The sequence below is a fragment of the Vicia villosa genome, linkage group LG3 (genome assembly GCF_029867415.1).
Source record: "Vicia villosa cultivar HV-30 ecotype Madison, WI linkage group LG3, Vvil1.0, whole genome shotgun sequence".
Lineage (NCBI taxonomy): Eukaryota > Viridiplantae > Streptophyta > Magnoliopsida > Fabales > Fabaceae > Vicia > Vicia villosa.
In genome coordinates, this window is record NC_081182.1 from 183,778,684 (window position 1) to 183,796,463 (window position 17,780).

The following is a 17,780-nucleotide window of genomic DNA, read 5'->3' on the forward strand; positions in this document are numbered from 1 at the left end:
TGAACCCACACCCTTGTACTCGCCACTCAAAACTCTAACCAGCTGAGCTAGGCGCTTAGCTTGTGAGACATATGCCTCCAATAAATAATATAATAAACTCGTTTCAGAAAGTCAAAATATGGCGCCATGGTCGTCTTCTACCTTAAGCTCTCTAAAAAAATTGAATTTCTATCTCCCTCAATTCTCAACCAAATGCAATGATCCAAACATAAAATTTGCTTGTTTTTTAACAAGGAACATGATAGTGATATTTCATTTTATTTATTTTTAGTGTAATTTAAAATTCAATGTATGAACACTCAAGAACCCTAAAACGGAAATTCGATATGAAATCGTGTGTGTTCATGATTTTGTTCAATTAAGTGAGGGTTAATGGTCTATATACATGCAGAAAGATGATGGAAACTTATTTGATCAGTTATGATGCAGGAAATATAGAGTTCAGAGATGAAGCGCTAACCTTGAAGGTTGAAAATCAAAATCTTGATATGGACGTTCTAGTTGCAAGATTATGATCTGGGAAGCTTCTATGATGATTATGGAAGGTGTTTTAATGCTCTAATTGAACTCAAAGCTCCTGAATTGCTCTGCTCGACCTCAACTGCAGCAGCTCCAAGATTCCATCAATGGAGCATCGAGTCCATAATCACATTCGTACCTCATCGAAAGATTTCTTTAACTACTATTCAAAACTGATTTTATATTGTTTCTATTTTTATTAAAAAAACTAGTAAAGGACCCGTGCGCCCGCACGGGCCACGTAAAGTCGGTGTAAAAATCAAATAGATATAATATTGATATGGTTAAATAATAAATTTAAAAAAAACGACATATGTATATAAACAATAATCAACATATCATAATGATTGATAAATAAAAATGAAATATTTTGACAGAAAAAAAATAATAAATAAATAAATAATTAGAATAAAAAAATTATTAATAATAGTTACGATAGAGAGGAAAAGAACATTTTAACATAGATGTAATATTATTTATATTAAGTAATCTTATATGTTTGATAATGTATCAAAAAAAATTATTAAAATTTGTGGACTACATTATAAATATTAAATAAATATAATATTGTTATGGTTAAATAATTATATTAAACAAAATGAAATATGTATATAACAGAAAATAATTAAATCGTAAATATTACAAATTAAAGCTGAAATATGTATGAAAAATAAATAAATAAATAATTAGAACACAATAACAATTATTATTTATTATGAAATAGAAAAAAAAAACATTAGAACTCTTTATTTTATAGTTTTTATGCTAATATTGTTTTCTTTTTTATATTGTGATTTATTAAATCAATTTATATAAATTAATGATATAGTTAGTATGACTATTATAATTTTTTATGTATAAGAATTAATACTTTATATAATATCAAAATTTTGTTTTATTTTCTTAAGTTTTAAAAAATAAATGAATAAATAAATATGAACCATTATTATTAATTATGAAAGAGAAAAAAATAAATAGAACTCTTTATTTTGTAGTTTTTAAGTTACTGAATCTTAACGTGTGATATTGAATGAAAAGAAATACTTTAAGTTTTGGATTACATTATAAAATAAAGGAACATCAATATGTTATTTTTTCCACACAATTAGAAAATTGACTAATATATAAATAACGTGGAATTAATTAATACTCTTAAAAAGAGTTGATTGTATTTAGTTCTGCATGCACAAAAAAAGTGGATTTCTCCAGTTTCCAAAATTTCTTGCACGTTTACCTACAAAAGAGAAGTCTAATAGGTAATAGGCTTTTGTGTATATATGGTGAACAACACTTGTTAACTCCCACACTTCAAGTAAGAAAGGGCGAACAGTAAAGCAGAAAGTTGGAGCAAAAATGAGTAGTTTTTCCCAAGTAGCCAAAGCTTGCAGGTGGTTGATCTTCTTCTTTTAATCCATTTTTTTCTTTCGTTTGTTTTCTGTGGATTCTGAGTCTGTTCGATGCTTGTTTCTTATGTAGGTCCTTGAAGTTTCTTGTCGTTGAGGACCCTGTTGAACGATTCGCGATAAAACGAAGGATGAAGCAGAGATCCAAGCAACTCCGAATGAGGTTGAGAACGAAGAAACGGCGGATTACCAGGTTGTGCAGTGAATGGGCTTTACATGCAATCAACAATGTTGCATGCGGCTGGGAAAGGGGGAGTAAGATTAACAACATATCAATGGTGTGGCAGAATGAGATGCTTGAAATCAAATGGTCGGGGAAGCATCAGGAAATTAGGGCTGGTTTGGGTTTTGCTTTATTGGAAGACGTTCAATTTGTGGCTGATGTTATGGGAAGTGTGGGACTACAGATAAATCCCAGAATGGTTGAGATATCCAATTCAGTGTATCTTGGTAGGATCTCCTTTGAAAGTGAAAGGTATAACATTTTTATTCAACGAATGTATTGAAAGAAGAAGATATTAGGTTAGATGAGTTTAATTCCATTCCACGCATTAACTCTGTGTTTGTCTTCTGTATGACAGTGACTGGATGATATGGGCAGAGTTGGTGAAGAAGCTTAAAACAATGGTTAGGAATATCTCTGTAGACACAAAATCTATTTTAATAGCTACATAAAATGATTTGTTTGTTGATCCGTATGCTACTGGTAATTTTGTGAAATTGTGATTGTTGTGTAATGCAGGTTTAGGTGTTGATGGTCAGGTTGGATGAAGTGATTTTGCAGTTTTGGAAGAGCAGCAGTTTGTTTTGAATGATGTTGCTGGGTTATTTTGTTTTAAATCTATGAAGTTTAATGTAATGTTTGGAACTTTTTTTTATGTTATATTGATAATTTGTATTTGAATTGTAACAGACAATGGTTTGATAACCTTTTTTGTAATTCCAATATCATAGTTTTATGATTTGGACCGATGCTTGAACATTTAGATGATAATTATCATGGTTTACTTTCCTTTAATTGGTGTTGTTATTGTAATGTGGCTATGCTTTCAGATTTATTTAATTTGTGTAAGATGTGTAAGTTAATAGGATCCAAGTGTTAATGATATATAGTAAAAAAAACGACATATGTATATAAACAATAATCAACATATCATAATGATTGATAAATAAAAATGAAATATTTTGACAGAAAAAAAATAATAAATAAATAAATAATTAGAATAAAAAAATTATTAATAATAGTTACGATAGAGAGGAAAAGAACATTTTAACATAGATGTAATATTATTTATATTAAGTAATCTTATATGTTTGATAATGTATCAAAAAAAATTATTAAAATTTGTGGACTACATTATAAATATTAAATAAATATAATATTGTTATGGTTAAATAATTATATTAAACAAAATGAAATATGTATATAACAGAAAATAATTAAATCGTAAATATTACAAATTAAAGCTGAAATATGTATGAAAAATAAATAAATAAATAATTAGAACACAATAACAATTATTATTTATTATGAAATAGAAAAAAAAAACATTAAATCAAATAGATATAATATTGATATGGTTAAATAATAAATTTAAAAAAAACGACATATGTATATAAACAATAATCAACATATCATAATGATTGATAAATAATAGTTACGATAGAGAGGAAAAGAACATTTTAACATAGATGTAATATTATTTATATTAAGTAATCTTATATGTTTGATAATGTATCAAAAAAAATTATTAAAATTTGTGGACTACATTATAAATATTAAATAAATATAATATTGTTATGGTTAAATAATTATATTAAACAAAATGAAATATGTATATAACAGAAAATAATTAAATCGTAAATATTACAAATTAAAGCTGAAATATGTATGAAAAATAAATAAATAAATAATTAGAACACAATAACAATTATTATTTATTATGAAATAGAAAAAAAAAACATTAGAACTCTTTATTTTATAGTTTTTATGCTAATATTGTTTTCTTTTTTATATTGTGATTTATTAAATCAATTTATATAAATTAATGATATAGTTAGTATGACTATTATAATTTTTTATGTATAAGAATTAATACTTTATATAATATCAAAATTTTGTTTTATTTTCTTAAGTTTTAAAAAATAAATGAATAAATAAATATGAACCATTATTATTAATTATGAAAGAGAAAAAAATAAATAGAACTCTTTATTTTGTAGTTTTTAAGTTACTGAATCTTAACGTGTGATATTGAATGAAAAGAAATACTTTAAGTTTTGGATTACATTATAAAATAAAGGAACATCAATATGTTATTTTTTCCACACAATTAGAAAATTGACTAATATATAAATAACGTGGAATTAATTAATACTCTTAAAAAGAGTTGATTGTATTTAGTTCTGCATGCACAAAAAAAGTGGATTTCTCCAGTTTCCAAAATTTCTTGCACGTTTACCTACAAAAGAGAAGTCTAATAGGTAATAGGCTTTTGTGTATATATGGTGAACAACACTTGTTAACTCCCACACTTCAAGTAAGAAAGGGCGAACAGTAAAGCAGAAAGTTGGAGCAAAAATGAGTAGTTTTTCCCAAGTAGCCAAAGCTTGCAGGTGGTTGATCTTCTTCTTTTAATCCATTTTTTTCTTTCGTTTGTTTTCTGTGGATTCTGAGTCTGTTCGATGCTTGTTTCTTATGTAGGTCCTTGAAGTTTCTTGTCGTTGAGGACCCTGTTGAACGATTCGCGATAAAACGAAGGATGAAGCAGAGATCCAAGCAACTCCGAATGAGGTTGAGAACGAAGAAACGGCGGATTACCAGGTTGTGCAGTGAATGGGCTTTACATGCAATCAACAATGTTGCATGCGGCTGGGAAAGGGGGAGTAAGATTAACAACATATCAATGGTGTGGCAGAATGAGATGCTTGAAATCAAATGGTCGGGGAAGCATCAGGAAATTAGGGCTGGTTTGGGTTTTGCTTTATTGGAAGACGTTCAATTTGTGGCTGATGTTATGGGAAGTGTGGGACTACAGATAAATCCCAGAATGGTTGAGATATCCAATTCAGTGTATCTTGGTAGGATCTCCTTTGAAAGTGAAAGGTATAACATTTTTATTCAACGAATGTATTGAAAGAAGAAGATATTAGGTTAGATGAGTTTAATTCCATTCCACGCATTAACTCTGTGTTTGTCTTCTGTATGACAGTGACTGGATGATATGGGCAGAGTTGGTGAAGAAGCTTAAAACAATGGTTAGGAATATCTCTGTAGACACAAAATCTATTTTAATAGCTACATAAAATGATTTGTTTGTTGATCCGTATGCTACTGGTAATTTTGTGAAATTGTGATTGTTGTGTAATGCAGGTTTAGGTGTTGATGGTCAGGTTGGATGAAGTGATTTTGCAGTTTTGGAAGAGCAGCAGTTTGTTTTGAATGATGTTGCTGGGTTATTTTGTTTTAAATCTATGAAGTTTAATGTAATGTTTGGAACTTTTTTTTATGTTATATTGATAATTTGTATTTGAATTGTAACAGACAATGGTTTGATAACCTTTTTTGTAATTCCAATATCATAGTTTTATGATTTGGACCGATGCTTGAACATTTAGATGATAATTATCATGGTTTACTTTCCTTTAATTGGTGTTGTTATTGTAATGTGGCTATGCTTTCAGATTTATTTAATTTGTGTAAGATGTGTAAGTTAATAGGATCCAAGTGTTAATGATATATAGTAAAAAAAACGACATATGTATATAAACAATAATCAACATATCATAATGATTGATAAATAAAAATGAAATATTTTGACAGAAAAAAAATAATAAATAAATAAATAATTAGAATAAAAAAATTATTAATAATAGTTACGATAGAGAGGAAAAGAACATTTTAACATAGATGTAATATTATTTATATTAAGTAATCTTATATGTTTGATAATGTATCAAAAAAAATTATTAAAATTTGTGGACTACATTATAAATATTAAATAAATATAATATTGTTATGGTTAAATAATTATATTAAACAAAATGAAATATGTATATAACAGAAAATAATTAAATCGTAAATATTACAAATTAAAGCTGAAATATGTATGAAAAATAAATAAATAAATAATTAGAACACAATAACAATTATTATTTATTATGAAATAGAAAAAAAAAAACATTAAATCAAATAGATATAATATTGATATGGTTAAATAATAAATTTAAAAAAAACGACATATGTATATAAACAATAATCAACATATCATAATGATTGATAAATAATAGTTACGATAGAGAGGAAAAGAACATTTTAACATAGATGTAATATTATTTATATTAAGTAATCTTATATGTTTGATAATGTATCAAAAAAAATTATTAAAATTTGTGGACTACATTATAAATATTAAATAAATATAATATTGTTATGGTTAAATAATTATATTAAACAAAATGAAATATGTATATAACAGAAAATAATTAAATCGTAAATATTACAAATTAAAGCTGAAATATGTATGAAAAATAAATAAATAAATAATTAGAACACAATAACAATTATTATTTATTATGAAATAGAAAAAAAAAACATTAGAACTCTTTATTTTATAGTTTTTATGCTAATATTGTTTTCTTTTTTATATTGTGATTTATTAAATCAATTTATATAAATTAATGATATAGTTAGTATGACTATTATAATTTTTTATGTATAAGAATTAATACTTTATATAATATCAAAATTTTGTTTTATTTTCTTAAGTTTTAAAAAATAAATGAATAAATAAATATGAACCATTATTATTAATTATGAAAGAGAAAAAAATAAATAGAACTCTTTATTTTGTAGTTTTTAAGTTACTGAATCTTAACGTGTGATATTGAATGAAAAGAAATACTTTAAGTTTTGGATTACATTATAAAATAAAGGAACATCAATATGTTATTTTTTCCACACAATTAGAAAATTGACTAATATATAAATAACGTGGAATTAATTAATACTCTTAAAAAGAGTTGATTGTATTTAGTTCTGCATGCACAAAAAAAGTGGATTTCTCCAGTTTCCAAAATTTCTTGCACGTTTACCTACAAAAGAGAAGTCTAATAGGTAATAGGCTTTTGTGTATATATGGTGAACAACACTTGTTAACTCCCACACTTCAAGTAAGAAAGGGCGAACAGTAAAGCAGAAAGTTGGAGCAAAAATGAGTAGTTTTTCCCAAGTAGCCAAAGCTTGCAGGTGGTTGATCTTCTTCTTTTAATCCATTTTTTTCTTTCGTTTGTTTTCTGTGGATTCTGAGTCTGTTCGATGCTTGTTTCTTATGTAGGTCCTTGAAGTTTCTTGTCGTTGAGGACCCTGTTGAACGATTCGCGATAAAACGAAGGATGAAGCAGAGATCCAAGCAACTCCGAATGAGGTTGAGAACGAAGAAACGGCGGATTACCAGGTTGTGCAGTGAATGGGCTTTACATGCAATCAACAATGTTGCATGCGGCTGGGAAAGGGGGAGTAAGATTAACAACATATCAATGGTGTGGCAGAATGAGATGCTTGAAATCAAATGGTCGGGGAAGCATCAGGAAATTAGGGCTGGTTTGGGTTTTGCTTTATTGGAAGACGTTCAATTTGTGGCTGATGTTATGGGAAGTGTGGGACTACAGATAAATCCCAGAATGGTTGAGATATCCAATTCAGTGTATCTTGGTAGGATCTCCTTTGAAAGTGAAAGGTATAACATTTTTATTCAACGAATGTATTGAAAGAAGAAGATATTAGGTTAGATGAGTTTAATTCCATTCCACGCATTAACTCTGTGTTTGTCTTCTGTATGACAGTGACTGGATGATATGGGCAGAGTTGGTGAAGAAGCTTAAAACAATGGTTAGGAATATCTCTGTAGACACAAAATCTATTTTAATAGCTACATAAAATGATTTGTTTGTTGATCCGTATGCTACTGGTAATTTTGTGAAATTGTGATTGTTGTGTAATGCAGGTTTAGGTGTTGATGGTCAGGTTGGATGAAGTGATTTTGCAGTTTTGGAAGAGCAGCAGTTTGTTTTGAATGATGTTGCTGGGTTATTTTGTTTTAAATCTATGAAGTTTAATGTAATGTTTGGAACTTTTTTTTATGTTATATTGATAATTTGTATTTGAATTGTAACAGACAATGGTTTGATAACCTTTTTTGTAATTCCAATATCATAGTTTTATGATTTGGACCGATGCTTGAACATTTAGATGATAATTATCATGGTTTACTTTCCTTTAATTGGTGTTGTTATTGTAATGTGGCTATGCTTTCAGATTTATTTAATTTGTGTAAGATGTGTAAGTTAATAGGATCCAAGTGTTAATGATATATAGTAAAAAAAGTAAACATAAGGATACCATTATATGAAAGTAATATTTTAGCAACATTTGTAGTTCAATATAATTGGTAATAGTAGACTTGTAGAGAAAAAAGCATCTGAAAGCACAGATTATGTATGGTATTTTTTTAAAAAGATTAAGTGTTTAAGATTATTTATACTTTTTTTAATAGAATATTAAGTGTTTAAAAATAGGTATAGTATTTTTTTAAAAATTATTTATTGATTCCTAATTATTACATGAGTGGAAAAAAATAACTTGACAATTTTTGTTTGAAATATTTGCTCTAACATATACATAATAATTTTAAAAAATTATATATTAAGTATTTATAAAATAATATGTGACTTAATTTCTGGTTGTGATAAATTTTATTTTGCTATTAAATTTGATGAAATAAACTAATAGTTTATTTAAAAATAGTTGATAACATCTAATAATTGCCCCTAAAAATTGGGTTCTACTATATAGGTATAAAAAAAAAATACTTATTTACTTTTTTGCTGTTTAGAATTCCGGGAAATATGGTAAAGAGGAGGTAATAAAAAACAAAAAAAAAGGAGAACACAAATATAAAAACACTGCATGGTATTGGTGAAGCTAAAAAAAGTAGTGTATGCATGTCTATTTGAGGTTAACGGATGCTGATAACATAAATGCATTTTTTTAGTTACAATACAAAGCGTTGTTCCAAATGTTTAGTAATTGCTTTGGTTACACCGTGGATAATAGGGAACAGTTATGATTGATTAAATAGGTGTCATTTATTGAAGAAGCCTGGGGAAACTGAAGCGTGCAAGGTATAGTCACGATATATTTTGGACTATTCACATTACATCACTTTTACTGATTTCATTCCTCTTGTTTAGAAAAAAAACAGACATTTCTTCAAGAGATACTAAGAAATGAAGACAGTGAGGGGTGGACGAAAGCCAACGCATGGGTGGATATCAGACGACGGTGAAGGTGTCATGAGGTCAGAAACATTATTTCCTCCTCTATTTCAGTTGTTGGGATTTTTTCCAGCCCCGATCTATTTAGGTTTTAGGGTTTCTTTGATTTATTCTGCATGATAAAATGGTTTTGTGTGAGTTTTAGAAAATGATGTGAATGGAGTAGAACCCTTACTATTTCTGAAATTTACGTTTCGGAATATTGTGAAAGTTTGACTTATCTTTGTTTGGCTGTTAGTGTTACTCATTATTTCCTAATAGTTTTCATTTTCGGTCTAGATTGTCATCTTATATCTATTTTCAAGTTGTTAATCTTGAAATTTTAAGCTTATTTAAGTAAGACTTGCGGTTATTATTGTTTATTTCTCCTTCAAAACGTCCTAACGGAGTTACAACTGTTCTTCCAGTGAGGAGACAGCATTGATTGAGATAGAGAAACTCGTGAATGAGGTTGCAGATGGTTCTGAAAAACAATCTTGTGCCAGGTCTGTTAGAAAAGATAGGACAAAATCGAAGAAATCTGTTACATTTGCAGAAACTTCTTTGAATGCCCCTGTAGTTGTTTCCAATGTCGTAAACACAGCTGTTCCTATAAGGAATGTTAAGGTTGAATAGCTTGATGTCCCCCTTGTCTCTGGGAACGATAATCAACCAAATAGCAAAACCACTGAGAACTCCAACATTGTTGTTGAGAAAACAGTTGCAAAGAAAGCAAGTGTCCTTGGTAAGAGAACAAATATGCAGGCTGAGTGCAGTACTGCCAACAAAAGAACTGTGAAAATTGCAAAAAAGGGCAAAAATGTTTCAAATGTTAGGATAAGAATGTGGGGGGGAAAGCCAACTTACTGCTGGGATATTGCTATAAAGAATTCAAAAGTAAAGAAGGATAATGTCCAGGTAAGCATGCTCGAAATTTACCTTGTACTTTAATACTTTGCTGATGTCAAGTGTTTGATCAATGGAATCTCTGTGTTGTTGCAGCATTTCCCTAAGCAGATAGCAATAGACTGCTTGGCAAGTAATCAGGAGGAGGTAACCATTAGAGATTGTGATTTGTATCAACAATTCAAGTGTACTGTGAAGACGGCATATCGTAACGGGGTTCCAAGTCCATCTGAGAAATACATGACTAAAGGCTGGTACGCATATGTGAAGGCCAAAGGGTTCAAGAGAGGTGACAAACTTACATGTCAATTGGCCCGACATGGTACTTTCATTTATGTTACGATGAAGAAGAAATGATGGGTCTTGGAAATTTGTGGAAGAAACTTGTTAATCGTTATGTTGTTTAAGTGTTTTCAGTATAAACTCTTTTTCCTTTATGTATGGGGGAATTTAAGTATTTTTGTTGGATGGCATTTTGTGTCGAACTTTTCCTGCAATGCTCCTTAACTCTATCAAAACTCAACTATCTTTTTTGTTTAAATTCTAATGGTTACATCTTTTTTATAATTCTGCTGTTATGGTATCTATAAGTTTATTTGTATGTTATGGATAACTATTTTGGCACCTAACTTTAATGTGAATCATATGTTTGGAATATGAAAAATATTATTCTGTTACAATGCTGTCATTTAGAATATGAATTCTTTTTTTACTGTATTTGTTAAGAAAGTGAAAAATATTTCAAAAACACATAAGTCCATACTCTATTGGATATTTAAATAGATGTTTTTCATAATAAAAAAAAATGAATTAATTTATGTTGTATTGCGAGTAAAATAAGATTTATATTGAAACATATATAACAAAATTAAAAAAAGTAATAATGTATGGTTTACAATATATGTATACATGTTACAAAGTTTAATGATGAATATTATTTTAATTTGTTTTGGTTTTTATGTCCTATAAAATAAAGGCCCATCAAGTTCCACGACCCAAGCTGTAAGTGTATACCTAAGAGCATATATAGGAAGTTTTTGAGAAATGAAAATATCTTGCTCTATTATCATTAAAACTTTGGAGATGGTGAAGTGGGGTGTACCATTTGTTCCTTCTCCTTCCAGCAGGTAAGTAGACAATGCATGCTTAATAGAAAATTTCTCCTGCCATAAAAATAATTCAGATTTCTCTACTTTTGCATGCACTGAAAAACTTGATCTCAATTAGGGATGTATAGTTGATAACTAAGTATTTATTAAAGATTTTTGTTAGATCTGTACTAAGATGACTGTTGTTCTTAACAACAAAAAAATAATGAATAGTTATATTCGAAAAATTTTTGTTATAATTTGTAGAATAATTATACCGTTGTATATAATGTTTAAGTGATCCGGAAAGAGACTCCCTTGAGTGGGCACGTCAAATCATTAAAGAGTTCGACGAAGAGCAAGATAAAATGTTAAAAACTCTCATAAACGATGGATTTCTTACTGAAGAGGAATGCATGGCTGATTATAATGGTGAAGTAAAGTGGAGAAAGAATGTCACAGAATCAAACATGCATGGACAAAATGCACTGGTAAATATCTTGAAAAATTTAATGTATTTATGTATATATTTGTACAACTCATTTACTTATCATGCATGTTGTAAATTCTGTAGAATATTCCTATGGAAATATCAAAGACGTGCTTTGGAAAGACGCAGAATGCAATAAGGATGGTAGATCTTGTTGATGGAAAAGGATATCACTGCGTAATTCTTAGGGCCGGAAGGAATGAGTATGAAATACATATTGGGCTTGGATGGTACTCTTTTGCAAGAGAGAAAAAACTTAAATCAGGAGACGTGCTGGAATTCTCAATGATTCCATTTTCAGATCTGATATTTGTTCAGTTAGTGAACAGGAATTGATGTTGCTGGTATGTTTTAATACGAAGGTACTGTGTTGGGTTGGTTGTTTTTTATCTTTATAGTTTGTGTTGGGTTGGATGTTTTTTATTTTTAGACTTTGTGTTGTGAATGGTATTTGTTTAAGAATATGGAATTTATGTTGACTGTGATTTAGTTTTACCTCTGTTAATTTCTATGAATGATGTTGCAAATGTTATATTGTTTGGTAACAAAGTGATTTAGTCTTAAGAATATGCAAATTTTATATTGTTTGGTATATGTGTTTTATTAATTGAAATCTTATAAAAAAATAAAATAAAATACAAAAAAAATGTGTGAATTGCAAAAAAAAATAGATATACATGAGTTGCATATACTATATATTGCAATTACAAAAAAAATATTGTGCATCTACAAAAAAATCATAGTATCCTTCAAGATCTTCATTAGAAACTCCCGAACTTGAAATGATTAACGTGCATGGCGTTTAAAACTTCAAAATACTAATTGAATGGAACATTTTATTGTCCAACTATAAATTTTCAAAGACTTCTTTGAAAACGACATTCGTCGTCACCGACAATGGTTGTTTGTCTTTGTCGTGAATTAAAATCTTTAGGCCCTTTTTGCTCTTTACTCTTGATACTGCCACATAAAATTGACCATGACTGAACACGCTTCTTGGCAAATATATACCGACGAAATCTAAAGATTGACCTTGAGATTTGTTAATTGTCATAGCGTAGCATACCATTATAGGAAACTGTCTTCTGGTCATTCGGAAGGGCCATGGTGATTGAGTCGGAGTTATGTCCATTCGTGCAATGTATACGACACCACCAATGTTCTTTCCAGAAATAATTTTTGCTTCTATAACATGATCGGCCAATTTTGTAACAATGAGACGTGTTCCATTGCAAAGGCCTTCTGCTTGGTCAATATTCCTGAGAAGCATTATTGGTGTACCGATCTTCAATTTGATTTTATGATTGGGGACACCGGAAGTTTGCAAGGCATTCAAAAATTCTGGAGTTAAAACATCAAAAGATTCATTGCCGTCACCGTCTGTTGTATCAACTGAATCCGAGCTTAAATACTCTTTCTCTTGACCTGCGGGTTGACAATGTTATTTGTTGTCGTACATAATATTGGGCATGAAAAAATAAAATACACAACGAAATCTTATAAAAAAATGTTGATTACCGGGAACAAATTCTAAAATATACTGATTGATTTGATCAACAGTCTCTATGGTTCCAGCTAATATTGCCCTTGACTGTAGAAAATCCACATTATTGTAATTAACGGCAAAATTTGGATAGGTGTTTTCAAATATTGCCTCGAGGGGATCATCAAAATCAGAGATCAACAGATCTTTAGGAACGTCGATCTCTGCGTAACCATCATTTGGTTCTGATATCTTCCCATCTCCAACAGTTAAAATCCAATCTGTGAAATGTCTTAACTCTGCAGAACTGGTGGATTTTGCCGACTGCTGTAGTCGCATGTTCTTTGTGAGTTTCAAAACCTTGCAGTGATCCCATATGTATGATGAATTTATTGTAGCATGAACTATATCTGAGCGGCTGCCTCTTGGAATAACTGGAAGAATTTGCCTGAAATCACCGCCGAAGACTATTACCTTACCTCCAAATATTTTATTTGATGCTTTGGATCCACCCATGATATCCTTCAGAGTTTTATCCAATGCCTCAAAACAAAATTTGTGACACATTGGAGCCTCGTCCCAGATTATCAACTTTGATAGTTTTAGTAGATCACCTCTATCGCTCCCTTTGTTTATGTCGCATGTGGAAGATTCAAGCGTGGGAATCGGAATTTTGAATTTAGAATGCGCCGTCCGGCCACCTGGAAGTAATAGTGAGGCAATTCCAGAAGAAGCAACTGTCAGACATATTTGTTTCTTTGATCTTATATAAGAAGCTAGTGTTCTCCACATATAGGTTTTGCCTGTACCGCCGTAACCATAAAGAAAGAACACGCCTCCATTCTGGTTATTCACGGCCATCATGATTTGCTTAAATACATCCCTTTGTTCATCTGTTGGAAATTAGAAGATTATTCTTAAACAATCATAAGATACTATGCTATGCTATTATTAATTTGGTTTTACATGTATAACAAATTTCAAATGGACAATGAAGAAACCTGTGAGATTCTGATACAGCATGTTAAATTCTTGAAGTTGTTCATCGGGATTGTAGTTCCGCTCTTCGTAAATAAGCTTGTTGCCAAATTCTTCGGGAACATATCCTTGTGGTTTTGGCATCCCAGGAAAGTCGCTTAGGCTCTTACGGTTGCGTTGTAGTAGCTTTTCTATCTCAATCAATGTCAGATTGTATATTTCTTATTCTGATAACCTCAAACCTATCTAACAGAAGTTTGCAATAGAATTATTTAAAAAATGAAGTTAATGAAGTTGATATGTAATTTTTTTTTCAATAACATGTTACCTCTGTTGTTGGCAATAGTCTGCTGAGAGTAAAGAATTCCATCAGATAGAAGATGCCTTGTTTTGCTCCATACATGCCTTGGTCTGTTAATGCTACTTGACAACAACATGTGGACAAAAAGCAATCTTAAATAGTGGCCAGAACCCCACTGAAATGCCTCTGAAATAGCAGCTATAAATTCACGATCATCCCCAATAAAGCCCATTGCAAAACATGCATCACGGAAAGTATCGTACTTGACGTTGTTAACTATTTTTAGTTCTGAATAATTTCGAGGGCCCTTCACATGTGTAAGCATCATTCTGAGAAAGTACAATTCTCCTGTAGTTGGAGGAACCCAAATTAACCTGCCAATTGTGTAACCCTTCTGCCTGGGTTTCCACTCTCTCTTCTTTTTGACATATACAAACTTTGAAACAAAATTGCTATAAGTTAACTGTTGAGCTTCGGTGTATTTCTGATTAGCTTCAAACCATGCCGTAAACATCGATTCAGTTACACTTGGTTTCTCAAGGACATTGGAAACATTGCTGATGTCAGTATAGTAGACTGAATGTTGACCTTCGCAATGGAAGTGTAATCTTTCCACAGCTGGTTTCCTTCCATGAATGGGGAAACCATAAATCCTCCAAGATGCTTCACTTGGAGAAACATACCTACAGTCAATATACTGCTTGATTTCATCAATATCTTGACGCTCAATAGGACATCCATTTTCATTCATGACAATTGCAGCAGTTATTCGATCATAGCCTTTGTTGATGTATTTAAACAAATATTTTATGGATGTGCTTTGATTGCACCATTCCATATTAATATGAGTTCTGAACTTCAACAACAATTTTGCATTGTAAGGAACAACAAATCTATTGTCAACCTCTATACCATTCCTAATGACAGTGTGACCGTTGTCCCTTCTTCTGTAAACCGGATAACCATCTTGATCGACAACTGTCTCAGCCCGAAAGTCTTTAGGAAAGTATTTGGAACATTTACCATCCTTCATGCATTGCGAAGACCGGTTTGCGTTTCCGCATGGTCCGTGAATCATGTGACTTTTTACCAAATTATATAAGTCTCCGTCGGTGTCCTTGTTCGGAATTTCGGCAGATATAATACGGTCAATATCAGCAGGTGTTGGATATTTGCTGGATGGATGTAGAAATATCAAAATATGAGCGTGGGGAAGGCCTCTCTTCTGAAACTCAATTGTGTACATATCTACAACAGAAAAAAAAAGTATGAATAATGATGGTTAAGAATCAAAATAATGTATGATCAGTTTTGAAATGAATCAATACTTACACGCAAGAACTTTGCCCATACAACTTTTTTTAGTCAAATCTGACAGTAACTCATCGAATTTCATCTTAAATATTCTCGTTATGAGGTCCGGCCGATCTGCTGGTGTCAAATTATTAGAAGCAAGTACACGTTTCAATTCCGGCCAGTTTGGATTACACGTAAACGTTATGAATAGATCGGGAAATCCAACATAACTACATATTGCCATTCCATCAAAGTAAAGTTGATCCATGTATCTGCGACTACCAACATAGGACGATGGAAGGACAACTCTTTTCCCTGTGTTTGAACCATCGGTATGTCCATTGGTTCTGATATCTGTTAGATAGTTATACTTTCCAACTCTAAGTTTAGATTGATTTTTTCTTAACCATCAAAGTCTCTCAGATTCCATCATTGTATAACCATCAACCAAAAACTGTTGAAATAACCTTCTTGATCTGATAACCGTTTGGGCCTCATTCTTTCTGGCTTGAATACGAAATGCAAACCACTCTCTAATTATGAGTCTATTTCTTTTATTTGCTTGCTCCCACGGAACATCCTCATTGTCGGCTACTCCAGTCATTGATTCTGAGTTACGTCTATTGTTGGAATCTTGATTACGATGTCTAATGTTCGGCCTGTAACCATCTTCGCCATAAGGGAAAAGCAATGGATATTGAAATCCCAAATATGATGTATGATATTCATCTATTCTTTGAAGTTGTCCAGTCTGTTTGTGCATTATTATGTCCCTCTTCTCAGCAGTGTCAACATCACCAACAATTAGAGCAGCAACTTCAGAAACAGTTGGTTGATTATAAATTCTTCCATCGGTGCGTCGCTCGGAAATAAGACGGAGCTTTAGGTCAGAAACATTGCCTTCGGAAAGTATATCCCTTGCCATCTTAAAACTCTGGGCATGAACATTGTGTTGATATAACATAGAAGAGAGTTTTTTCACTATGTCAAGATCTATTCCGTCTTTTGTCCTGCAAAGAATGAAAACTCAAAAATGGTATATGGTCCATATCGCATAAAACAGAGCATATTATTATACACGAAGTAATTAATAAACATACTTGAATCCGTTTACTCTATGTTGTATTTCATGTTCAGTATCATATATATAGAGTTGTGCAAATCGGGGATTTTGTCCTGGCAATGGTAACATGCTACCTATATGATGACATGATTGTCCTTGAATTCGGTAATTTGGAGGAGCTCTACCATTGTTAAAACGGTTGTCCATTTTAGCACCCGGAGACGTAAATGCAAACATCATGTTGAAAAGACGTATTTGTTGTTGAAATAGTTTTGATTCAGGGTTTGTATGGTCAAACAGCAGTTTTTGTAACACCGGTGGAGGTTCTCTCAATAGAGGAATTTGAACTTTACCATCCCCGCAACACATTGTGAACTTAGGACTTAATGTTTGCCGACACTTGGTCTTCCTTTCTAAATACCACATGTTTGCACCACATTTTGGACATTCAAACACTGGATCACCTATGTCGTAAAAATCTCCTAAATGAATGCACAGCTAAGTTAACAGATGAGAGGATGTTTAACAATATAAATTTACTGACAATGATTACATTATTGTTACAAAACCTGATGGTAGTGCATTGACCATTACAGCTTGATTGTCCATATCTTCTTCATCCTCGTCCATAACCATGCTGTCATCTGAACTCCAACCTATGGAAATTGTTACATGCAAAGTTAATTAGAAATTTGTTAAGTGTTTAAATTAATTGAGAATGTACATTACCATAAATAAACCATACTCTCTGACGAATCATCATGCATATTATCCTCTTCGTTGTCATCTTCAAAAAGTTCATTGATTTCAGTAGTATGTAATGGAGAGTTTTTTGAAGATGTAGAACCACATTCACCAACAACGTTATCAAATCTATTCTTTAAATTCGTCCCTCTCATATTGATGTTTCTGCATGTAACCACTCTTGGACGTTTTTTA

The 17,780-nt window shown here is 30.9% G+C and overlaps 2 protein-coding genes across 2 annotated transcripts; both read right to left on the reverse strand.

Annotated features, from left to right (window-relative positions):
• Window positions 1-12,567: 12,567 nt before the first annotated feature.
• On the reverse strand, window positions 12,568-16,046 carry LOC131659506 (uncharacterized). The gene is made up of 5 exons (XM_058928689.1): window positions 15,815-16,046; window positions 14,510-15,730; window positions 14,205-14,372; window positions 13,239-14,096; window positions 12,568-13,145 (listed from the first exon to the last, which is right to left on the reverse strand). The coding sequence occupies exons 1-5, from the start codon at window positions 16,044-16,046 to the stop codon at window positions 12,568-12,570; spliced, it is 3,057 nt and encodes a 1,018-aa protein (XP_058784672.1).
• A 141-nt stretch (window positions 16,047-16,187) lies between these two features.
• LOC131659507 (uncharacterized) lies at window positions 16,188-17,048 on the reverse strand. The gene is made up of 2 exons (XM_058928690.1): window positions 16,879-17,048; window positions 16,188-16,788 (listed from the first exon to the last, which is right to left on the reverse strand). Exons 1-2 carry the CDS (start codon window positions 17,046-17,048, stop codon window positions 16,188-16,190), a joined length of 771 nt encoding a protein of 256 aa, XP_058784673.1.
• Between the last annotated feature and the right edge of the window lie 732 nt (window positions 17,049-17,780).